At 36.3% G+C, this 26,306-nt stretch overlaps 2 protein-coding genes across 3 annotated transcripts in view; one reads left to right on the top strand and one right to left on the bottom strand.

The window, feature by feature from the left end:
• Positions 1-13,804, bottom strand: part of LOC109411751 (muscle-specific protein 300 kDa) — a 97,302-nt gene extending 83,498 nt beyond the window's left edge. Inside the window, exons 1-2 of the mRNA XM_062848996.1 lie at positions 13,728-13,804; positions 11,888-12,681 (exon numbers count right to left, since the gene is read on the bottom strand). Of these exons, the coding sequence (XP_062704980.1) occupies positions 11,888-12,623 (736 nt within the window). The 5' untranslated portion in view covers positions 12,624-12,681; positions 13,728-13,804. The remainder of the gene's footprint in view (positions 1-11,887; positions 12,682-13,727) is intronic.
• The window catches only part of LOC109411753 (sulfotransferase 1B1), a 155,783-nt gene that overhangs the window by 105,645 nt on the left and 23,832 nt on the right, over positions 1-26,306 (top strand). The window lies entirely within an intron of this gene.

Raw genomic sequence — 26,306 nt, 5'->3', positions numbered from 1 at the left:
CTTTACTGTGTAGCTGAAGCGGTTTTCGTAAAACATAGATATAAACCCATTTCTCAAAATTCGACATAACTTTCCACATACTTAATATGCACATTTTCATGAAGTTTTCAATGTATTAGAATCTTATACTATTCTATTAAAGGTAAAGCTTAAAAGTTGATCAGTAATAATGCACCAAGCAGTCTCCGGCTTGATATGGTGAGTTGCCTCGTTTTCATAGAAATAATGAAAAAATGTACATTTAAGTCCTGTGCTGCAATTACATCACGGATTCGGCTAAAAATTTGTCCAGAGTAGTAGAATATTGCTCTCTGAATGATACAGAAGAAAAATTTACTTTTATTTGCATTTTTCATCAAAAATTTAATCCATAAAGATGGCCATATTAAAAAATGTTCTACTTTTTGCTCCATTGATGCAGATTTTCGACTCTAGTGAATCTTGTTATTATTTTTTTCAGCAAAGTTGGTCCTATGTTATTGTACACCTTATTTAATAATAATCGGATGCAAAGTTTTCATTTCCAACATTATCGTTATGCAAAATTTGCATTATTATTGCATTGTTATTTGTAAGAACCTTCAAAGAACGAAACCATTTTGATTACTGTGTCTGCAATAGCGCACAGTAACCAAACCAGCAATGCTATAGTCTATTTTACGAAACTACAACAGTGTTGATATTGATATTAACACCACGGGCTTGGGCGCAACCTCCTGTCAAATTTTCATTCATAAAATGAGCGATCAGCTGATCCGAAACGTCTCGTAAAATGGCTCATTAAGAAGCAGTTTTCTGCATTTAAAATCACATTATTCCCACTTTCGACTGGATGCATAAAAAAATGATTATTTAATATGTTCATGCACTTTTTGCTTTACAATTGAATTTTATTGAAAAAATCGAATCTTACTTGAGACTTTAATATCTCAACACTTGATTTCCCGATTGAGTTTAAATTTTGCCAGAATGTTTATTACTCATGCTGCTGCCGCATGGCACATACTTTTCTGGTATTAAAAACGATATACCATATGTGAACAGTAATTTTATATATATTTTCAATTTTCAGCAATCGAAAAATTCACCAACACCAAAACTATTTTTATTCGATTCAAAAATGATCATTGTAATGACAGATGATGTACTGAACAACGAAGCAAGGGTGGTTAATTTTTTTATAGCCTTATAAAGTTGTCCGTTTTATAAATTGAACAGTCCTTATTCCGTGAGTGTTAATATCAATATCAACACTATTGTCGTTATCGTAAAATAGACTATTCGATTTCTGTCACACATTCTACGTGACAACATGGTATGAACGATGGTCAAAAATCATAATTCGACCGTAGTTGTGTGTTCGAAAAGTCAGTCAAATGTTTCGCAATCTATGAAAATAAATTGAATCATGTTTTTATAGTGCTTATGAGCAAAAGCTACAAATTGAGATAGATACAGGGGATACTCAAAATAACTGGGCCAGTGCCTAATGTACATAACCCACATTATTCATTTTCTTGCATCCTCCGTTGGACGAAGAAAACTTGTTTGTTTACATTTTATCAACGGGAGATTGTATTTTAGGGGCCATCCATTAAGTACGTCACAGTCTTAGGGGGGGGGGGGGGGATGGTTGTGAAAGTGTGACAAGCAGTGCATTAGGTATAGGAAAAACCCGTACGAAGGGGAATTCCCAATTTTAGCGTGACGTACTTAATGGATGCTCCCTTATTTGATTAATTTATCGTCATTTGCTGCACTCTGCAGCAATGAAATCCATTTTAGTTCCAATATGCAAAGATTTCCTACTTCTGTTCTCGAGATACCTTTGACCGTTGACGTTACAACGTTTTGACGCCTTTTTGGTCAGATTTTTCACTATAACTCGTAAATTCGACAGTAAACCCTCAAATATTTTTGCATATTCGGATTTCTTGTGAAATTTCCAATAAGTTTAGTCTGTTGAACAGTAAGTTTTTATTGGAAAAGTATGTTAAAAAGGAGAATTAGCAGCGTGAAGTTACAACGTTGTAACGTCACGCTACTCATTCCTATTTTTAACATACTTTTTCGATGAAAACTAACTGTTCAACAGATCATACTTATTGAAAATTTTACAAGGAATTCGAATATGCAATAATACTTGAGGGTTTACGGTCAAATTTACAAGTTCTAGTGGAAAATCTGACCGAAAAGGCGTCAAAGCGTTGTAACGTCACAGTAGAATGTGCAATAGTCAAAATTGAGAATTTTTGATGCATTCTATGATAAGCAACAAGCACTTTTATGTGAGAGCAACAAACTTTTTGGTCATTTTGGTCATGAATCTAGCAGGGATGGTGTCGAAGTTGCTTTTTCATGGTACGCTTACTCAGTACACAATACGATTGTTCCCGGGCTAATAATGCAACAGAAATGACTTAAAATTTTGAGCCATCAGAAGTCTGGAATGATCTTTTCGAGTTGCACACAAGCGGAAGAAGAATAGATACAACTGGTGGCACGCAATGTTTAGCCACCTGATACCTCATTAGGATCATCCATGCTTGCAACGTAATTGCAAAAAAGAATTTTTGCAACTTGGCACTATAATATTAAATTTTACATTTGCCGTTTTAGTGTCACTACGGCCTACTTTTCCTTACTATAAAAAGCAGTTGCATTATGATTCATAATGCAACTCATTTGGGTTGCATTATGAATCATAATGCAATTGTTTCGGCAACAACCTGTGTTTCTACGTCAAGAGCTTGAAAAACTGTGACGGTTATAGCACAGCTTGCTTGATTCAAATTTTGCGTCTAGCTTGATTGAACACGTGGGTGATCCCGTTCAACCACCAGGAAGCATGATGATACTGATGGAAATGGTCATATTGAAGTGATTTCTTTTTCTCATTGCAAAAAATGTTGTATACAACTTGTTGCAAAACTCGATTTTTACAGCACTTGTCAAGCCTCGTTCGATAAATGTACGACTCGTGCTGTAAAAATCATCATTTTGCAACTCGTTACATAAATAACTATTATGCAATTCAGTGTCATAATTTCTATTTTATACTACTCATTTCAGTATCATAATGGCCAGCTTTTCCGTACCGGTTCATAATGCAACTGAAATGAGTTGTATAATGAAAAATAGTTGCATAATGTTCATAATGCAACTCATTTGAGTTGCATTATGAACATTATGCAACTCAAATGAGTTGTATTATGAAAAAATCATTGCATAAAATTTTGTATAGAACTCGTTGCAAAACTCGACTTTTTCAGCACTCTTCGCAGTATACGCAACATCTAAAAGTATAATTCAAGCTCACTCTCACGTAAAAGTTTACTCCTTTTAGGTACCTCAGAAAAACTAAACCAATTCATTTTTTAAGTGTAAAACAAATAGTTGATCATGATAGATCAATAATAGTTGGGATGTGCATATCAACCATATTGAAACCATTTAAAACCATCTCGAATGATCATACTGTTTTTATTTTACATAAATTTCATTAGCTTGGACACCTTCATTGGTGTTCCTTCCAGTGGTTGCTTCAGAAAGTCCATCTGGCCCCGAGCAGAGGAGAATAGCAAGTTAATAACTACGAAATCACATAACCTGTTTTTATATCTTGTTTTGTTATTATTAAATTATCAAGGCATAGCTTTTCCATAACAAATTTTGTTGGACAATCTCATTTTGCTATAATCAAGCTATTGATATACATTAACTAAATTACATTTAAATAACATGTTTTGTTGAAGTACAAGTTTAGTTATTGTTGTACTATTGATCAACTTATCAGCAATAGCACAACAGTAACAAGTTTTGAAATCACAGCAACAATTCGACAATTATGACCTGTCCCTTTGTGTTGTTCCATTTTTGTATTCAGTTAAAAAGGAAATTCCGACTCCTTTTAAGAATTCCTTAAATTATTTTTGGATAAGCACTTGAAAGTTCTGGAGGAACCTTTCGATAAATCCCTGAAGAAGTCTTCAAGAGAACTACTGGCGCAATTTTTTTTAAAAATTTCGAAGTTAATTCTTCTGAGCAATCTTGGCAGAATCTTTTGAAAAACTCCTGGAGAATCCTTCGGAAAACTCATGGTGAAATCCTCAAAGAAATTTTCAGAGAAATCTTAAGATGAACTTCAGGACTAATGATCACATGAAATTCTGAAGAAACCCTTGAAGGGATTCTATGCAGGATTCTGAAGGAATTTCTAGAGGAGTCTTTGAAAATCCATGAAAGATTCCGTCAAAGAACTCTCGGAGAAATTTCTGGAAGATTTTTAGAGTCATTTATAGAAAAGTTTATGACCAAATCTGTCGACAATTTTTTGGAAGAATTTTATGACAAAATCATTTGATAAACATAAAAGGAGCTTTTGGCGGAATCCTTAGAGAAATAAATAGAGGAATTTTTGAAAAAATATTGCAAAAATTTCTGGTGAAAGTCCTGCAGGAATCATCAGAGGAAGTTCAGGAGAAATTATAGCAAAATGTTTGGAGGAATTCTTGTAGAATCCAGGAGGAATATTCGACATAACTCTTGAATCCAGGAAAAAATAGGAGGAATTCAATCTTTCCAGGAAAACTGTAATAATCTGTACAATATTTCCAATATCCCAAAAAAATTCTGCAAAACTGTGGAGCATTCTAAAAAATTTTCATTTTCTATGTTGAAAAAAAAAACAAAGGTTACACGTGCTCCGAAAACAATTAACCCTCTAATACCCAATCCCGCCTTTAGACGGGGTATAGTTTGAGCATTTTTGTAATTTTTGTTTCGTGGAAAATCATTTTTTTTTATATATTTTTGGCTGGTATTTAGGACTGTTCTGTATATCTCAAAATGGTTTTTGGTGTATTTTAAAACGTATTTATATTTTTTAAAAATCATTGAAAAATTGATGTTTTAGTCACCTTTTAGAAGACATTGTTTATTTTGTATTGAATCGCTACAATTAATATATTTTAAATTTTTCCCAAATCATTCTATCCTTTTTTAATAGTTTAAGGGAATCGAATACACTCTTAAACTATTTTCCTTAAAATTACACGGAAAATAAAATTTTCTGTGAAACAAAATTAAAATAATAATATTTCAACAATCATCATAAAATCTCAAAATGTTTTCATCTAAAAAAATCCGTTCCCCAAATTAGCTTCCAGGAAAAATATAAAAGTGTGGGGATGTTCAAAAATAAAAATTAGAAAAATCAAAAACTGAAATTCACGAAATCGAGAATTGAAAAGAATCATCTTTCAAAAAATGTTTAAATCGATTTTAGATGATGAAAAATGATATTTAGATCAAAATTAAAAAATTGGGTATTAGAGGGTTAAATTATAACAGTTTATTAACAGGTGGAAATCGAAGCTCGTCGTATTTGATAATATAGAAATTACTAAAGTTCGATTATCTTGCGACTTCAAATCTCTTAGAATGAATTAAAAGCTGAATATAGTATTTTTCGATCATTTGAAAATATTTCTTACGTCAGAGTGATGAACCTCATGTTATTGGCGGGTTTGTGAGACAAAGCGGATAATTTTATATAATAAGTATTATAACTTATTTAGTAACGAGTTTGATATCATAGTAAATTCAGCTCTCCGATTATTACCAATAACATATTAATATCAAAATTTGTTATTGAAATATTTTCCGAATTCACTGTTATTAAGTTGTTATTGAAACTAACAAAACAAGTTATTAAAATGGTTTTCCAGGAACATTTTTTTGTTATGGAATTTGTTATTTTGCCTCTTATGACAGACAAGTTTATAACACAATAGGGGGATTCACCTATCAGCGTAAACTGATTAAACTGATTAAACGTCGCGATCACCAAGGCAATCTTTGATTATTTCATTCGCAAAATCATGAAACATTTCAAATAAGCAGAAAATCATGGCTTACGCAGCAATTTAATCTGTTTAGTGAGTACCCCTAATATGTTATGGTAATAACTTAAAAATAATCGATTTTATTATTCAGTTATTTTGCCCAAATAACACAGCTTCTTATGCTGTTGTTATTCCCTTCTGCTCGGGGCTATTCCTCCCGGAAATTTCTTCTGGAGATCCTTCTTCTTATTCTTCTTCTCTAAGGCTTTACATTCCAACTGGAACTTGGTCTTCCTCTTTTCAAATTACTGTGCTTTGAGAACTTCAATGTTTATTAATTGGAGGGGTTTGTTTGTCTGATTTGGTATATTGGGTGGCAAGCACTACACTATGCCCTGGAAGCCGAAAGGTTTTTCCTGACAGGAATGGAAATCGCATCCATCTGTAGATTGGCAAAACAATGCCTTATCTACTACGCTAACTGGATTTATACAGAATCTTTATCCAGAATTTCATCTTTCGATATCTCTAAAAAAGCAACCTTGGTTTTCTTCAATAACTTCTGCCAGGAATCTCTTCCTGTATGCCTTCTGTGGATTCCTCCAGGTTCCTTAAAAGGTTTCTTCTGAGAATTTCTCCAGGAACTACTTCAGAAATCCCTTGAGGGAATTTAGTAGTTAGGAATTGATAAGTCTAAGGTAGAAGAATTCGATCTAAAGCTTTTCCAGGAACCCCTGAAAATTTCTCAGGAGAAACTAAGGATTTCCAGAAGCAATTGTTAAAGTCGTCCATCAATGCTGAAGATTTCCCAAAAGGAGTTTTTGGAGGATTTCTTGAAAGAACTTCTACTGTATTCATACAAGGAACTACTGAAGGTTTGGCACAAAAAAATCCTAAAGATTTTCAGAAATAACTTTCCGGAAATTTTTATAAGGAACTTCAGGAGGCCTCCCAGAAGGTATTTCTGGAGAATTTGCAGTAGGAATTCTTGGAGGATTCCCAGAATAAATTCCAGGAGGGTTCCTTGAATATAAGAAAAGGTAGTAAGAAACCCTGGAAAAAAATCAAAGGAGAAAGGCAAAATCCGGCAAAATCTTTAGGAAGAATTCAAAATCAAAGTTCCAGAAGTAACTTTTGCTTGCTGCGCACAAATACCAAAACGAACTCCTGCAGGAATCTTACAAAAAAAACTCATTGAAAAATATAAGATGAGTGCAAGGAGGATTTCCTGGAAAAATACCAGACGAAACTCTTTTAAGAGCTTCGGATAAAATCCTAGAACCTCAAAAGAAACTTCTCGAAGAATATCAGAAAGAATTTCTGGAGGGATTCAAAATAAACTTAAAAGAATTCCCCTAGGAAATTCTGAATAACCAGAGGAACTCCTGAACTCCTGTAGGAATTTCGGGTGGAACATCTTGGTGAATCTAAAAAACAACTCTTGGATGAATTTCAAGAAGATTTAGCCAAGACAAATCCAAGAATGATTTCCTTAATTTATTCTAGTACTTGATGGAATTCCTGAAAGAATCCCTAAGAAGATATTTAAAAGGGACCTAATACGAGAATAAACTTTTGAAGAAATCACAAGGGTCAGAAAATCTTTCTTCAAAATGTATCATCAAATTCCGAAAGATAACTAAGCGGAATAGTAAAAGATAACTTAGAGAAATTCCAGAAAGACCTTCTTGTGGAATCCTTAGTTCTAGAGATGTTCCAAGTGATTGCATAGAAAAAATCCTCGAGATTTCATACAATTATCCTAGAAAAAACTTCTCTAGAGTTCTGTGAAGGAGTATTTGTAGGAATATCAGAAGATACTCGTGGAGGAATGTCTTTCGGAAGGAAGAAAACATATCCTTCTTTGTTAAGACGAAGTTGAAATGACGCTCGAATCGTCGTTAGGCAAAAACTTTAATATGAACTGTGTTATTAATCTAAATGGCATGTCAAAAACATATCCGAAAACACTAAATGGCATGTCAAAAAAACAAATACGTTTTATAGAAAACTGCATAATTTTTTAGTCGCAAGTCCGCTAATTGCAAAATTTGACAAGTTTTTGCAATTAAGAAGCAATCGAATGTCAAATTTGTGCTGTCAGTCATGCTGCCAGTGCATTTTGATGCACTTTAGTGTTAAAGTTACGTTGCAATTAGCGAATGGCATTCGCTCGTTGCAAAGTAAACATTTTGCAACGAGCGAACGGCTGCTGTCTTCCGTTTTTGTCAACTGAAAATCGCGTTGACAAAAACGGAACATACCTGTAATGAAAAACCATAAAATTCAGTATTGTTATAATGAAAAAATATAAAATAAACAAACACAAATGAACTAGGATCTGGGACCATTTGGGCACTTACTGCTATAACTCAGTCAATTTTGAACTGATTGACTTGATTTTCGAGACAAGATCAGATACCCACAGTATCTAGCCATGTGTAAGAAATTAAATCAATTTATTTGAAATTGACTGAGTTCTAGCAGGCAAGTGCCCAAAATAGGTGCTCCTGCCCAAATGGTCCCAGACCCTATTTCCGATTTGAGCATCACAAAAACCGCATCCTTCTGTAAAAACTGGGATAGCAGTCATTTTTTTATCTTTTTTTTTTGCAAGTTTGCAAACAAGTACTAAAAATATACATAATCAAAATCAAATGAACGTTTTTATTTGAAATGGATTTTTGTCTGGGCGGCCTATTTATAAACGGCACACAAATTCCTTTTTCTGCATGACTGAACAATGCACCTAAACAATAACAATATATGTAGACTGTTTCAGAAATTATAAATACACTTTGTTTTTCTAATAAAAAGAAGTGGATTGATGATTTCAACCAATTGTTTTCGCAATACAGTATATTGCATTCCAAATTTATACGTTTCATGAAAACTGTCATGATATTTTGGAAAACAATCGAGTTCTGCAATTATTTACTTCATGCTTGAAAATTTCATTTGCACAAGGGTGTTTTCAACATTATTTCTTACTAAATTATCTTACTCTTTATCACATTCGCTACCTCAATAGCTTGTCTAAGAAATACCGTCATCAAAACCATGGAAAAATTCATGAGGCCATTTCCATAGGATTTTGATAAGATCAACTTTCTTATTTTTTCAAGGTTTTTATAAGCATCGTAAGGACTTCAATACAGTTTCTTAGCGTTTATGAACACATTTCATTACAACTAAGTTTTTTTGCAGGTCATCCTATCCTTCAGATGGCAATGCTTGTCATACTATCAAAGCGAATGTAACAAACAGTTGTTGAGATATTAGGGTTAGTGTACCAATTATGGCTATAGTATCAATTATTCGCAATAGTTAATTTTCACGCTTTAACGATGTAAATCAACAAGAAAAAAATTGTGAACAACAGAGCACGTTCACAAAAGATAGTCGCACTCATTTAAATTGCACAGTTTCCTCAAATCATGGTAGAAATAAATCATTTTCCTTAAAATTTCGGCTTCCTTGCACCCTTTTTCGCCATAGTGTACCAGTTATGGCTAACCCCATAAGGAATGCATGCACGGAGAAAAATCAACGCAGCTTGAAACAACTAAAATATTTGTTGCTCAATAAACTTAAAATTTTGTTGACATCAAGTAACTTTTAATTAATTAAAAGTCACTAATTTGGTTGCCATCAATAATGTTGATTGGTTGTTTCTACCATAAGCAAACAATATGAGTAATTTGTTGTTTCAAACCAAGTTTATAGTTATCTTCAATAAAACCGTAGTTTGTTTTTACCAAATGTCAGGTTCTTTAATCATTGATGTCAAACCAAGGACCAAACTAAAACTTTAGGATGATTCAACCAATTCAACCCATTGAATTCAACTAAAATTTTGGTTGGAGAAAAAATGATGTCGGTGTTGGTTTGAAATTATCAAATTCTTAGATTGTTCGATTCTGTCATCAACAGCCCATCGTTGGTTCGGTGTTCAGTACATAAACAACGCCATTTGCATTAGTTTGCATGAATTTGCCAACAACTCTTAAAACATTTTCGTACGCATCGGTTTCCAGGTAAGTTTTAACAATATTCATTCTCGCTCGTTGGTGACTCTCATTGTATAATCACCGTATAGTTTCAGTTTTCGCGGTACCGAATGAAGAAGCCACATACGGATTCGTGCTGCTGTGGATCTAGAAACCAGAAAGTATTGCGAGGAGTATGCAAAGGCAAAGGTAAGCCTAATGGAAAAATAACTAATTCTCTTTTAACCAAGCTTTTTTACTGGCCCTCCTACAGAATGGCGAAAACTCCAATGGATTGGGCTTCCGTAGATCAGCATCGTTTTCAACGAGGTTTTATTGAAAAATCAAGGAGGAAAAACTGACCAACGAATCCTTGCTGCTGTAGCTGAACTGCATTTAATTATAATAATGTAGGATTATTTCCATTTATACCTTAAAATTAACATATGTTTTGAGATATATAATAAAATTATTTAAACACATTCTTGCAGCATTTTTGTCGTTATGAAAAAAAAAATGAAAAATACAAGTAAATAAACATTATATTTGCAACCAAAACTCAAGGTTGAATATACCAATAGCTTTGTTTACATCAAACTAATAATTGGTAACTGCAAACAGTTCTTCTTAGTTTGAAATTACCAAGCATGTTTGTTGGCTTTGTTGCTGTCAAACCCAGCTACCAAAATTTTGGTTGCTTCAAACTACGCTTTGTTATATTCTACAGATTGCCTGAGGAAAAGACAAACTAAAATGTTAGCTTACGTGCTTCGTTAACATCCACCAAAATTATGTTTGTGCAAATTCCAACCTGTTATTTTAGTTCAAATGAACTAGGGTTTGTTTGTATCTACTAATCTTTTTTCTGCGTGTGCAAATAGTGCGAAAAGGAACCGAAGTTAAAAAATGTAACCATAACTGGTACAGGGTTCTTATCATTGGCGCACGCTGTAATCAATACTAAAAGTAGTTTTGGCTCCGTTTCTATATTTTTCCTGTAAAGTAGGGAAACCAAACTATCTTTTAACTTATTGATGACATTCGTTGGGCTTCTCGTTATTTTTGTATAAATAACTTTCCTTAGGTAGTGCCATAATTGGTACACGTACCCTAGTTTATTTTACGTTTGTTTCAGCTAGTGGTGTTCAAAATTTTGCCACTTTTTTCTTGCATTATGGAGGCTTTCAATGATGGTTCTTGACAATTTTTTTCGGTCAAAATAACTTTGGCTAACAGAGAAACATCTTTTCTTATCGATACAGTTATTTCCATAAAGTTTAATGAAGAAATGTTTCATTTATGAGATTTTTTATATTGCACTGTCTTATATTTCATGACTTTGTGCAACTTTAATTTTTTATCCTTTGGTTCACAGATCTCGATTTTATATCTTTTGCACGAAATGGTAACAAAGTTCAAGTTGGTATTATTTGTATCCTTAGAGTGTTTACTACATGACCTATAAGGAACTTTCCTGCATATCACTCTAAAATTAAAATGACAGTCAATCATTAATGTATTTCTGAAACAGTCTATAAAACCTCCAAAACTATAATAAACATGGTTTATGCAATTCAATATCAAAATTTCAATTTTATATAACTCACTTCAGTACCATATTGGCCATTTTTTCCGAACTGGTTCATTAAGCAATTGAAATGAGTTGCATAATAAAAATAGTTGTATAATGTTCATAATGCAACTCATTTGAGTTGCATTATGAATATTATGCAACTCAAATGAGTTGTATTATGGAAAAAATGATTGCATAAAATTTTGTATGGAACTCGTTGCAAAACTCGATTTTTCAGCACTCTTCGTATTTATCCAACTCGGCAAGCCTCGTTGGATAAATGTACGACTCGTGCTGAAAAAATCTACTTTTAGCAACTCGTTACATAAATAACTATTGTACTGAAACTTCAAAAACTATAAAAGATTCATCATTCTAGACCCCAATAATGAATGTTTACGATGGGTGAATTTTTACCAGTCTAAGCCAGTATTACCTACAACGAATTGCCTTGGGTCAATATAAAAGTGTCAACTCACCTTGCAATAGATGTATCGTCGCTTGATATTCGGCTAATTTTTCATCTACATAATCTTGAGACTGGTTTGCTATAATTTCTGCCGTTGAAGGGCCTGCTTCGCCGGAGTAATCATATATAACGTATTGTGGTTGGTTATTTGACTCGAAGCTAGATGGATGCTCAATGTGACCATACTGGAAGGATGGGGTAGGGTGACGAACATTAGGCCCTCTTGATTGAGGCCGTTGAAAAGTTGCATCCATTTGATTGATTGCTGGCATTGGTTGCATCCTCTGAGAAGAAGATGGCACATTTTTTGCCACTACTGTTTCAATACCAGACGTTGAATGCAAAGGAGCTGTACGCTTGAGCTGTTGCTTTTGTGTACTAATTACTTCTTTCTTAGTAAATCGCTCCGATGCACGTTTTGTTCCATTGTCACACATTCCCTGGTTTTGAGTAGTATTTTGCCAAGCAGTATTGACATTTGCAGGGGTTTGGTTTTGAGTTTCATTAATCTCTCCATATTGATAGCTGTATGCGGGTTGAGCTAAGTAAGTTGGCGAGGCATCATACCGTGAAAAATACTGAGATTCACTAGAACCGGTTAATGAAGCAGGTCGCTGTGCATTAGGTGTTGATCCAGGGGGAACCCAAGGCGATGGTGATCGGAAATAGGTAGGAGGTGGCGTTCGAAGCCATCCACGACCACTGCCACCGGGATGCCCATTGTTGATATTCGGCGGACCAGACATATTTATTGGTTTCTATCGCCTGCTGCTGTATTTCGTGGTTACTTCACCCATTCATGAACTGCAACAACATACAAGTGAAGATATATTTGATTTAAAATTAACAGCCGTCTAGATCATTCGGCGCTTGACGTCATTCAAGGCGAAGTTATTTATATGATCTGACACAAATCTGGAGGATATGTTTAAACCGAAAAGTGCTACAAATGCAGGGTATTTTAAAAATAGAAAGTTCTCATTGGCTGTGTTTTGTACGCATTCGAATTTGTATCACTTAGTGTTGTCTTCATTTCGCTGATGGTACATAAGTCACCTTGTACATCACACTCAATATTTAAAATAAACCTCATAAATCACTTTCTTCATTGTTGCTTCATGAATTTGAAACTTATTTCGCCTATTTGCATACGTCGGTAGATAATCACACTCTTCACCAGGATTTTTGCTCTTCACTGTGATGAAAGGAAATTTATAATTCCGATTACTAGCACACCACTGTGAAGTAAACTCAAACACGTTTTCTATGAATATGTAAGAACTGAGCATATCACTTTTCTTCGTGAAACGACAAAAATATCGTTATATTTTTTTCGTGTTTTCTTTTCTATTTTTGGGTTGAATGGCAGGTTCAAGCTAAGTTTACCGCATGACGATGTATAACCTTGCGGTATTTTTATTTTAAAAATATTTTTCGCATAAACCATTTTGTCTTCAAACGTGGATCAAAAATTCACTCTTCGCTTAATGCATTTAATCGCCACATGCGTTTTTTATTTTAATCACTAATGCAGATAGTAGAAGAACTTGTTTACACTATTTCTATCGACTAAATCACATGTGCAATTCAACTTGATTTAACCACGATTTTTCACACTTTGTATTACATAACCTCCATCTTCACGCATCACTTTTATGCCATTATTTTTGAACATGGTATAGCTCAGTCCTTCTTTTCGCACACTTTATTAATCTCATTGAATCTTGTATCACCAAGATGCAAAACCATACGGATGATTTTAAACAAATTCCAGTTGAAATTGATTCTAAACCGTTTATTCTTCAAATGGCACACACTTTATTTTTAGCACACCGCACATTTGTACTTACTATCTATCTTCAGTTCGACTTTACCCGACGAGATCGCAAAACTGACTGCGGTACGTGAGCGATCTAGTCAAAGAATATGCGTAACGCTTTTTACTTGTATATCCTCTATTGCGCATGCGTAATTTTCTACTAAATACACAAGTTTTTTGTCAGTTACTTTACATGATGGGCAAGAACATTTCAAACTTCAAATTATAATATCGATATACTTACCAGGGTAGGTAAACGTGGAATAGAAAAATTCAAATTTGAACACTTTCGATGGAATCAAGTGCATGTAAAGCTTCCAACAACTGTGCAAAATTTTGCGCACGATCGGCATTGCCTAAGCCCTAAGCTATACACAAGCACAGCGATTGAAATGTGTAAGGGGTTCCCATGCAAAGGAAAGATATTTTTTGTGACATTGAAAAACATCCAATATTATTTTTTATTATTATATTTGATCCATCTGACATTACAGTCTTAATGATTATCTAGCTTACTCACAACAAATCTAAACCTAAAATACGTGTTTTGAACGTTTCAATTGAAATTGAGAAATCAAATACACAATACACAGAGTTGAACAGATTACACATAGCATAAATTGGATCATTCTTGCCATAATCAGTGCGTCTACAGTCAAGATATAAGTCAGTTCTACGCAAAGGGCGAAGAGGAACATTGATGTTGACGTTGAGTTGTCCTAAAATGCTCGGTCAGTCAATTTCTCCTCTGAAGATCTTTCCTACAAACAATACTCTATGTAATTTTCTTCTGTAAGCAAGGGTATCAATTCCTAAAAGTCTACAACGATCCTGATAGGGTGGAAGTTCAGCAGAGTTATTCCATGGGAGAAGTCTTAAAGCATATCTGATGAATATAGATTGCACCGCCTCCATCCTAGATTTCCAAATTTCAGTATATGGACTCCATATTACGGAAGCATATTCTAAACCCGGTTGAACTAGTGCAAAATACAGATTTCTTAGGCTATACGGATCGCGAAATTCTTTAGAAAATCTTATGAGAAATCCTAGATTCCTGTTTGCTTTAGCAATAATCGCTGAATAGTGGTCTTTGAATGTTAAGCCTGAATCTAACAATACATTGAGATCCTTCACAGAAGTAACTCTCTCTAATAACTCTCCGCATAAAGAATAGACCCAGTTAGTCTTTTTTACGTGTGAAGGAAATAACCGCGCCTTTTTTAACACTTATTAGAAGTCCTACATCCTGAAGGCAGCACGAGGCATACATCATTAAAGAACAGCGAACAAAAGAAGGGGCCCTAAATTGCTCCCTTGAAGAACACCAGATTGGCTGCAAAAACTGTATGATTCGGTGTCACCTAGCTTCACGGAGAGACGACGATCGGCACCCATGCGTCTAATTTTCTCTAGAAGCAAACGATGATGGTCCACCCGGTCAAAGGCAGCTTTTAGATCCGTATATATGGTGTCTACTTGGTGTCCACGTTTCATGTTCCTGAGGCAAAAGGATGCAAATTCGGTCAGGCTGGTTGAAGTTGATCTTCGCATGCTGGTCATTCGAAATGTACTGCTTCGCCTCGTTGAACAATACATTTCCAACGAGTACTTCTAAAAGCTTCGATCCAGCGCAAAGTGATGTAATCCCATGATAGTTGGTGACGTCACGTTTATCTCCTTTTTTGAAAATCGGAAACATAACACTCCTTTTCCATAGACTTTTTGCAAATCGAGAGTAGCGATCCACTAAGAGCATCCGAACACTTTTTCAGAATAGTGGGAGGGATGCTATCGGGACCCATCCGCAAGGACGATTTCAGCTTTCCAATAGCGGCTTTGACTTGTTCAACTGAGAAAGTAGTATTGCGCATTCCGAGCACATTTTCTGGAACATTGCAAAGTGCGTCCGAAATTTGATCATTCGATATCGACTGAAAAGTGACGAGCAAATAGGTTCCTTAGTGAAGTTACTTAGCGTGAAAAACGAAAATTTTTCACATTTGGAAAGATTTCGTTATAAAGCCATTAAGCAACCCATTACTATCACGCGCCTCTTTCACGTTATTTTTTCTGCTTATTAGGGGACAAAGCATGCTATAAAGTAGAGTGTAGCTTTCTATAACAATGATCATTAGGCAACTTATATCATGTGGCATGCATGAAAAGACCCTATGCCCTAATAGCGTTTTGTCCCCGACAATCTTCAACCGCCAAAAAGATAACACTTCTTTGAATTGCTTAGTTTATTTGCTAAATTTGGTATCTCGTTGACCAAAAGTTGGCTTCTTTTAATCAAAGTAGGGTGCCTGTACCAGTTATCGCATTACCTAAAGAAAACTATTTCTACAAAAATACGAAGAAGACCGACGAATGTCATCGATATGTCAAATGATGGATTAGTTGTCAAGCTATACAGGAAAAACATAGAAACTGAGCCAAATCTACCTTAAGTGTTTATTACGGCGTGTGCCAATGATAGGAACCCTGTACCAGTTACGGGCACATTTGTTTTTTTCCTCCCCTGTTGGGAAAATTAAGCCACTGCGTCCAATAGGCTGAACTTTTGTGGCACATTTGTTAATTTGGGTTCCACTTTGCACTATTTACATGCATTCCTTATGGGATTAGCCATTAGCATGGTTCAAAAAATCGTTTTTGCTCCACACCGATTATTCGATTTGTAACCAGATGCTATGCCTTCTCCCAAAATTTGAGCTCATTTGGTTGAAAATTGAGAGCGCACAAGCCCTTCAAAGTTTGTATGAGAATTACTATGGGAAAACGATGTTATTCATTCAATCGACCATAGCATTTCCCCAAGTGCCCTATAGGATTAGTTGACCCTTGGAACTCCTAGGCTACTCTATCAGCTACAACTTTGCCGAAGACCGCATTCAAATTGGATGCCTCATTAATTAGTTATCGATTTGTATCCACCTGGACAAACTTTAGCAATGATCCTCCAGCTTCCCAGCAGGCAACATTGCTGCATATGGCGCCAAAGCTAGTACACTAAAATCATGGCAACTATGTTTCACTGCAAAATGCAGTGATGCCCGACAATTAGTTTAACCATCATGAGTAAAGATTTCGATTCTGGATAAAAATCGGTAACTAATTAATGAGGCATGCGATTTGTATGCGGTCTTCGACAAAGTTGTAGCTTATAGAGTAGCCTAGAAGTACCAAGGGTCAACTAACGCTCTAGGGAACTTGGAAAAATACTACGATCGATTGAATGAAAAACATCGTTTTCCCATAGTAATTCCCATACAAACTTTCTGCCCTTCTGTGCAGTCTCAATTTTCTACCAAATGAACTCAAATTTTGGGAGAAGGTATAGAATCTGGTTACGAATCGAATAAGCGGTGTGGAGCAAAAACGATTTTTTGAACCACGCTATTAGCCATAACTGGTACACTATGGCGAAATAGGGTGCAAGGAAGCCGAAAAGTTAAGGAAAATGATTTACCTATATCTATCATTATTTGAGCAAATTGTGAAATTTGAATGATTGCAACCATCTTTTGTGAACGTGATCACAATTTATTTTCTTGTTGATTTTCATCATTAAAGGTTGAAAATTAACTAAGACGAATTTGAGGTACTGTAGCCATAACTGGTGCACTGAGCCTAGTAAAATATCCTCCAAAATTACCTAATTTTAGTAATATGAGCACGTTAGCCTAGATACGGTGCGTAATACCCCGTAACCCCTACCGTACAATTTCTTGGAACCGCAAGTTCGCGCAATTATGTTGCATCGGATAAATATCAAAAACTTCCGCTGCCTTCTGCTGCCTTAGTTCCTTAACCCTCTATAGGACTGAGACTTCACCGCATGATTTACGAAGAGGAAGGGCAGCAATCATGAATTGTCAGATGTAGCCCGTTGGTTATATTACCTTAAACGAGAATAGTAATAATTCAAAATATATTACTGGGTGATTTTCCGCCACTTATATACAATCTGGTATATCAAATATAAAATTCAATTTATAAAACAGAGCAAGACTTCAAAAAGAAAACGCGGTGTTAAAATTTAATCAACATTGGCACACGGTTTCATAAACCGCAACACGCACAAGTTTCCTGGACATTGTAATTGCCACGAAGGAGATGGGGTTTCCCAGCGAAGGAAAATAATTTGTAAAAGGAAAATATGTATTTCTAAATTTCCATTTATTTCTAACACAACCCGTCAGAAACGAAGAGAAAATGCATGTTTATTTCACACATGGATTACATTTGCTTTAAGCCTGACGTTTGATTCACTGGGTATTAAGCATCATAGCGGCGTCGGTGGTGTAGTGGTAAGCGTGGTTGCCTCTCACCCCAGTCGGTCTAGGTTCAATCCTAGTCGACGCCGTCGGTATTTCTGAGACAAAAATATCTGATCACGCGTTCCCTCGGATAGGAAGTAAAGCCGTAGGTCCCGGCCCATGTGTTGAGGGGTTCGATATGTAGGGTGTCAGGTGTGTGTGGATGTCTCCCTGACCGTCCGTGTTTGGGCTTAGTACCAGAAATAGGCGTACGTTAAACTAGAGCTGATGCCGAACGGTATCGGCTCGCCAGAAATAAGAAGAAGAAGAAGAAGAAGAAGAAGATTAAGCATCATATGGTCAAACATATTCCTTTTGTACGAAATACGCTGAGGTAAATTACATTGATCAATTAATTAACAAATCATTCTTCCACAGCTCAATACACAATAAATCGACCCCCATCTTTTCCAATTACTAAACTTCAATTCCACAGTGTATTATGGATGATGTGAGTTCTTGGACTAACATTGGAGATTTGGCCCCATGACCAGCTTGTGCTTCAATAAAAAAAAATAAATAAAACGCAACACACACAAGTTCAACCATATCTAGTCACGCTTTTTTACGCGGGGGATACGTACCGCGCTAATTCGCGAACTCAGTCCAAAATAAAACAAAAACGCGTAAAAAAGTCTCACCATTTTTCGATGAATTATGCAAAAATAATACAATGAAAAAAAAACATGTGTATGGAATTTTCATTTACGCGGCCGCGTAAGAAAAGACCTGACTGTATTGTATACCTTGGTGTATACCTTGAAGACGAACGCACGTCTGCAGTATTTGGGAGTAGGGGAACTGCGGCCATAACGCCCATAGGGGGCAAGTTGCGCCACCCTTTTTTTTAGGCAAACCACGTTATTTCCAGTAATTTTTTCAACTGCAATCGTTAAAATAAGAATAAAAATTCTTCATTACATTTGAGTTTACATATTTTTACTAAAAAAAATTGTACAAAAACTTCAAAAAAAGATTTTAGTTACTTGTGATGTAATTTTAGCCTATCAAGTTTTTGCACTTTTTTACATCATTTAAAATATTTTTTTTTCTCGCCATCCCTACAAACTGTTTTGCATACTCCCATTATTTGTGTTCCAAGCGGAAAAAGTATCGAAATTGACCCTTAGAACTTTTTTACAAGGGTCCAAACTTCTGAGGCATGTGTGGGGTAAAATGCCCACCCCTAGTTATTTACATTAAAATAGCCATTTAGATCCAATTTCTGGCATAAACTATGTAGAACACAAGTTGGAAACTAGCAACAGCACATTTTGACTTTAAATAAGTTCACACAGCCATCCGTCATTTTGTAATAATTATTGATAAAACAGCTCACTATAACTTTTACATGGAATTGACCCATAATTACAGGTGATCCATAAATATGCAATGCCTGTATACCATTCACGAACAATAACAGTTGACAATAAACCAGGCGCGCAAGTATATGTACACAATTTGACGTCCTGGCGTTAGCTGTGGCTAGTGGCGCGTTTTACCCCGCATTAAAACTAAAATTCTGAAAATCAAACTTTTCTCAAATTTGAATTTTTTAGTAGTAAAACATAATACTGGTTTATGGTTTCTTCCATTTGGAAGACAACATGTTGGTGCTTCATGTTAGTGTCAAAAAAAAGTATTATAAAGTGCTTCGTGGTTAAAATTGGACTCCTCCTTAACGTGGGCGTCTTACCCCCAGTTCCCCTATGTCACGCAATGCACTCAGAACGCATCCAACGTGTTCAACGATCGTTTCTTAGGTACGCTTTAAGGAAACTTCAACCTGTGGGCTTCGTGACCGTGGGGTTAGCTCTTTTTTCATTGACATGTATTTTAACTTAAAGCTAATTCTACACTTAAATCATTACATTTTCAATAATCATGTATATCGCACCAATATTGGAGAATCTAATTTATGTCATTGTTATGAATCATATCATATCATAACATTGACCATATTGATTTTAAATGCAAACGATATCATTTGCCTTGAAGAAAATTTATTGAAAGAATTCAAAATTTGAATTATTTTTTACCTCAATCCGTACGCGATTATTCTTGGCAGTAAAATAATGCTTCAAGCGTGTAAATAGTAGTTTTCAAGAGTGCGACGATTGAATATGACGTCATGCGCTCCATTGATGTTGTCCAAATCGTGACGTCATGCTCGTTTGGATACAACCGATTAATCTCTGCGGATCTATGCTTACTATACTATCTATAGCTGCAAGCCTTTCGTTTGAAGTTAAAAAAAATGGCAGCCATCTTGCATTTGACTGCCATTTTGAATTTCATCATTTAATCGTGTTTTTCGCGATGTTTGCAACCACCAATTTGAAATCACAACTTAAAAGGTGTTGTTTTGGTCGAAAAGTTGGACATTGAAACAAACCAAAATACACATATTCATAGGTACTACAGATGCCCCGATGACGGACTTATGAATCACAAAATGTGATTATCCCTTTTAAAACAAATACATATAGATTGACTTTTAATCCCTTGGGAAAAATCTTTTCTAAATCAAACCTCTAATAAATATCGTTTATAAAGATTTAAAAAAAATCTATCAATTACATGACATTTTTAAAAGCCGATTAGTACAGCTTAAATGCGTTTTCTAGTATTTCCTCAGAATACATAAAAAATGAACTTTGATACATTTAAATTCTTAATCTCTTGGCCGATTTTCTGCCTATTTTTCAACAAAATCACCACCTGTTGGTATAGGGTGGAAGTCATCTAAAATGCTAAACTGTAAAAGTATGCCAACAAACATCGAATGGCTTTGTGACTTTTCCATATTATATGAATTACCATACCGTACACTCAGGGTTGCATATGAGGCTGTTGATAGATTCTATAAGTAGGGTACTTTCGAGGTGGTAGAAGAATTCGTCTACCTCGGTTCCTTGCTAACGGCTGACAATAACGTGAGCCGTGAAATACGAAGGCGCATCATCTGTGGAAGTCGTGCCTACTATGGGCTCCAGAAGAAACTGCGGTCAAAAAAGATTCACCCCCGCACCAAATGTACCATGTACAAGACGTCCTCTACGGACACGAGACATGGACAATGCTCGAGGAGGACCTGCAAGCACTCGGAGTTTTTGAGCGACGGGTGCTAAGGACGATCTTCGGCGGCGTGCAGGAGAACGGTGTGTGGCGGAGAAGGATGAACCACGAGCTCGCTGCACTTTACGGCGAACCCAGCTTCCAGAAAGTGGCCAAAGCCGGAAGGATATGATGGGCAGGGCATGTTGCAAGAATGCCGGACAACAACCCTGCAAAGTTGGTGTTTGCTAACAATCCGGTTGGTACAAGAAGGCGTGGAGCGCAGAGAGCACAATGGGTGGACCAGTAGGCCGTGTCGATTTTTGCAAAATTGCGAATACACAATCCCGAATAGTCACAAATGGTTGCAAATGGACCCAAATGAAGCCCTGCAAAATTTAAAAATTCTAAAAAATCGGTAAGCTAGTCCGCAATCGACTTGAAGTTTTATATGGGAATTTTAATTTTTCAGTATGGGGAAATCCAACTTTTCAAACTTTTGAAGAAAAAGGCACATTAAAGCAACTCTAAAAATCCGCTCCCCCCCTGAAGATTTAGTGCATATATTAGGGAACATTTTGTTAGAAGACAACTTTTTAGTTGCACTTAAGATAAGGGCGTTATTAAATTTCGAAACAATGGACATTTTATTCGCATGATTTCTAACTTCTTCAATTGGCATCACTGCACGTTTTGCGTGTGGAAGAGGGTGGTAACAGCCATTTGCGGCGTCACCACCCGTCGCTGGATGGAGACGCAAGTACCTGATAAAAATGAGATAGTTAGGATTGTAAATATTCTTGCGATATTGCTTTATAAAAACTTGGTATCTTCGGCAAAGTTATTGGCATGGTCAAGAGCTGTCCAGTGATGAACTAAATCATTGGCAAATCCATCGCTGGGCGGCGCTAGTGCGCATACAAACTGCATGCAAAAGTATTAACGTATATGCGTGTATCTCAATAACGTGATAATTTAACTGTGTGGTGTCTTCGACAAAGTTGTTGGCTGGACCACGGGCTATCCAGTGACGAACGCAATACAGTCTAGACTCCTACTACACGGTTAGTTCGGGGGTGCAGTAGGAATCCGTGTTATAGGAATCCCAGAGCTTATGGGATTTCGCCTAATTGGGGGTGTGAGCGAATATATCAGGAGTATTACAAGATAGCACCATACTTTCTTTGGCAAAGTTGTAGTACTAGAATAGATCTACCACACAATGCGAACTAACATCCAATTAGTTGGCAATTTGGCCGATAGAGGCGCTATGTAGAAGTGGTTGCTTATGTTCACTCGCCAGTAGAAGCACTCATAAGTTATCGCTTGCGATATCTCAAGATCTACTTGATTTGGAACAATGCTGTCTTCGGCAAAGTTGTTCAGTAGGTCAAGAACAATTTGGTGGTTAACCAATTAGTTTGTGATTTCACCGCTAGGTGGTGCTAGTTGTCAAGTGAAGTTTCAAACTTCTCTAGCTCGCGATCCAGATCAGATAGAAAAGTGCCGTCTTCGTCAGAGTTTTTCAGGAAGTAAAAACCTATCTGGTGATTCAACATTTAGTTGGTGATTTCGCCACTAGGTGCCACTAGTTGTTAAGTAAAATTTCAAACTTCTTTAGCTCGCGATCCGGAGCAAATAGAAAAGTATCGTCTTCGGCTAAGTTCTTCAGGAAGTCAAGAGCTATCTAATGACTTAACATTTAGTTTGTAATTTCGCCGCTAGGTGACGCTAGTTGTCAAGTAAAGTTTCAAGCTTCTCTAGCTCGCGATCCAGATCAGCTAGAAAAGTGCCGTTTTCGCCAGAGTTATTCGGGAAGTAAAAACCTATCTGATGAATCAATCCCAAGTAACAATTTAAATTTTATCAAAGTTTTTTAGCGAATCAAAAATCCTAAGCATAAAACCATTGATGCCGACTTGAAAATGCTCTCGAGTTCTTGTATGCCTCAATAAGCCCACGTTCTGGCTAGTTGGCCCAATCTTATTAGGGTCTACAGGACTTCGTATGCAAACCGGCTTAGGATTTCGGGTTGTATCATAGTTTTATCAATCTTCTAAATAAAACCATCTTCTGACTTGTCAAATATTTGTTTTGATTATTTTTCACTCTCAATGTTCGATCGTCAGAATAAATTATGCTTGGTTATTTATCCAGCCATCAATTGGAAAGATGCAGATATGGAATTCAGATTTGTTTTCCTATTCAATACGTGTCAGGAGACATGCCACGGAAAATTTGTGGTGAATGTGACTGTGATAATGACAAAAACTAAGTGCGCCACACAAACTATGCATAATTAGGAAGTTAAATGCATTTAATTTACTCGGTGGAATAGGGTACAAAAAAGGTTTTTTCAACACAGCGGAGTTTGAAAGACATTATGTAATTTTTCTGACAAAATTAAATGACGGAAACATGTTGTATGGTTTAATTTGATCTTAAGCTGTACGTGAAATCATAAAATTGAGTAATAATGTTTCTGTATTGACATGAATTATCCCGGCTAGGCGACATATTTTGCTGATAAAACTCTGTGTTCCTAATGATTCCTCCAATAGGGCTAACCCTCCTGAGGTAGTCATAACTGAGCTCATGATAGAACTAGCGGTTTTATCACAGCATTTTTTTGGTTTATGTTACGGCCACGAAATCTTTTGTTGGTTTTATGCATTGCCTCACAGTTTTATGTATTTGTTTACAAAAAAAATCTCTCCGACAACAACCGCAAATGCAAGTTTTATTGAAATGGTATATAATAAGTGATAAAACCAATTCATGACTACTTGCAAGTCTTTAACTGAAGATGTTTATAGCAGAAGTTATATGATAGTTTTACGGAACGCCAAAGGTTTAAAGTAAAAAACTACCACATAAAACTAATTTAGAACAACTAGCTTTTTGACAAGCTCGTATAAAACCAGGATAAAACATGAATAAACCTTCAAGGCATGCTGATTGTTACTTGGGAATATTTAGTTGGTGATTTCGTTGCTAGGTGGCGCTAGTTGTTAAGTAAAATTTAAACTTCTTTAGCTCGCGATCCAGAGCAGATAGAAAAGTGTCGTCTTTAGCAAAGCTTTTAGCAATACAAAACCTCAGTGGTGATGGTTTCGCCGCTAGGTGACGCTAGTTTCTAAGTTAAATTTTAAACTTCTCTAGCTCGCGATCCAGAGCAGATAGAAAAGTGCCGTCTTCGTCAGAGTTTTTCAGGAAGTAAAAACCTATCTGGTGATTCAACATTTAGTTGGTGATTTCGCCACTAGGTGCCACTAGTTGTTAAGTAAAATTTTAAACTTCTTTAGCTCGCGATCCAGAGCAGATAGAAGAGAGTCGTCTTCGGCAAAGTTCGTCAGGAAGTCAAGAACAATCTTGTGATGTAACAATTAGTTGGTGATTTCGCCACTAGGTGGCAAGTAAAGTTCAAACTCCGCTATCTCGGGATCCAAAGCAGATCAAAAAGTATCGTTTTCGGCAAAGTTCTTCAGGAAGTCAAGAGCTATATAATGACTTAACATTTAGTTTGTAATTTCGCCGCTAGGTGATGCTAGTTGTCAAGTGAAGTTTCAGACTTCTATGGCTCGCGATCCAGATCAGATAGAAAAGTGCCGTCTTCGTCAGAGTTTTTCGGGAAGTAAAAAACTATCTGGTGATTCAACATTTAGTTGGTGATTTCGCCGCTAGGTGGCGCTCTTTGTCAAGTATCATTTCAAACTTCTCTAACTTGCGATCCAGAGCAGATAGAAAAGTATCGTCTTCGGCTAAGTTCTTCAGGAAGTCACGAACAATGTTGTGATGTAGCAATTAGTTATTGATTTCGCTGCTAGGTGGCACTAGTTGTCATGTAAAGTTTCAAGCTCCGCTATCTCGGGATCCAAAGCAGATCGAAAAGTTTCACCAGTGCTTTTGGAAGTCAAGAGCTATCTGGTGATTCAACAGTTAGTTGGTGATTTCGCCGCTATGTGGCGCTCTTTGTCAAGTAAAGTTTCAAACTTCTCTAGCTAGCTATCCAGAGCAGATAGAAGAGGGTCGTTTACGGCAAAATTCTTCAGGAAGTCAAGAACAATCTTGTGACTCAACAATTAGTTGGTGATTTCGCCACTAGGTGGCACTAGTTGTCATGTAAAATCTAAAACTCCGCTATCTCGGGATTCAAAGCAGATCGAAAAGTTTCATCTTCGGAAAAGTTCTTTTGAAAGTCAAGAGCTATCTGGTGATTCAACATTTAGTTGGTGATTTCGCTGTTAGGTGGTGATTTTACCTCTAGCTCGCGATCCAGCGCAGATAGAAAAGTGTCGTAGAAGAGGGTCGTCCTTGGCAAAGTTCTTCAGGAAGTCAAGAGCAATCTGGTGATTCAACAAATAGTTGCATGAAGGGCTTGCATTTTTAAGAAAAATGAAATCTTTTGTCGTTTTAATTCGCTCTTCTCTCAAGTGCGCTAAGCAACGAAGTACAGACAAACAGACATAACTTTTGGAGGAAATTCATCAAATACTTTTGCCCGGTATATTTTTCATGAGCACACAGCCACCTGTTCGAAGAACCGCTCGAGATACTGTCGATTGCATGATTCAGCAACGTGTACACTGGCAAACGTCAAAACGATCGAACACTAGCGCCTCTGGTGGAAGGATAGTGGAAATTAAAAGAAATTTGCATTTATCTTTAAATGCACGTGCCAAGCCATGTTTAAGAGTGTTACGTCTGTTTGTCTGTGGACGGAGTCTATGTTGTCGCACAGTAACACACAAATATGAATTTCAATATATGTACAAAAAAGTTTGCATCTGGAATCAAACATCGGACCTCAGAATTGTCAATCCTTCCCAAGTAACGCACTTGTCACATAAAAGTTACAGCAGCAGGTTTTTGTTCCACTCTTATGTGACAAGCGTGTTTCTTGGGATTACTATTAAGCAGCAGAACTATTGCGGTGCATTAATAGCATACGCGCTGAAACACTAATAAATTCTACTTCCTGGTGGCGTTTTCTTGGCCACCGCTCGTTTACAAGGAACAAAAAGGATGACAAAAACGTTGGTTGGCGACTATTTATCATTGAGGTGCATCCTCGGATTCATCGTGGAAGGCAATGAAAAAGCTAGTCGTCAATGTTGTTCTATCGGGATAATGTGATTTTTTTTCTTTGCGCGTCGGTGAAGAGAACGACGATTGTCAACCCTGGTCTGGATCCAAGATAGAGATGTTCAAAATTCTGGGTCTCCAGT

This window comes from Aedes albopictus, chromosome 2 (genome assembly GCF_035046485.1).
Source record: "Aedes albopictus strain Foshan chromosome 2, AalbF5, whole genome shotgun sequence".
NCBI lineage: Eukaryota > Metazoa > Arthropoda > Insecta > Diptera > Culicidae > Aedes > Aedes albopictus.
The sequence above is the reverse complement of the archived record's forward strand: the minus strand, read 5'-3'. Positions and strand labels throughout refer to the sequence as shown.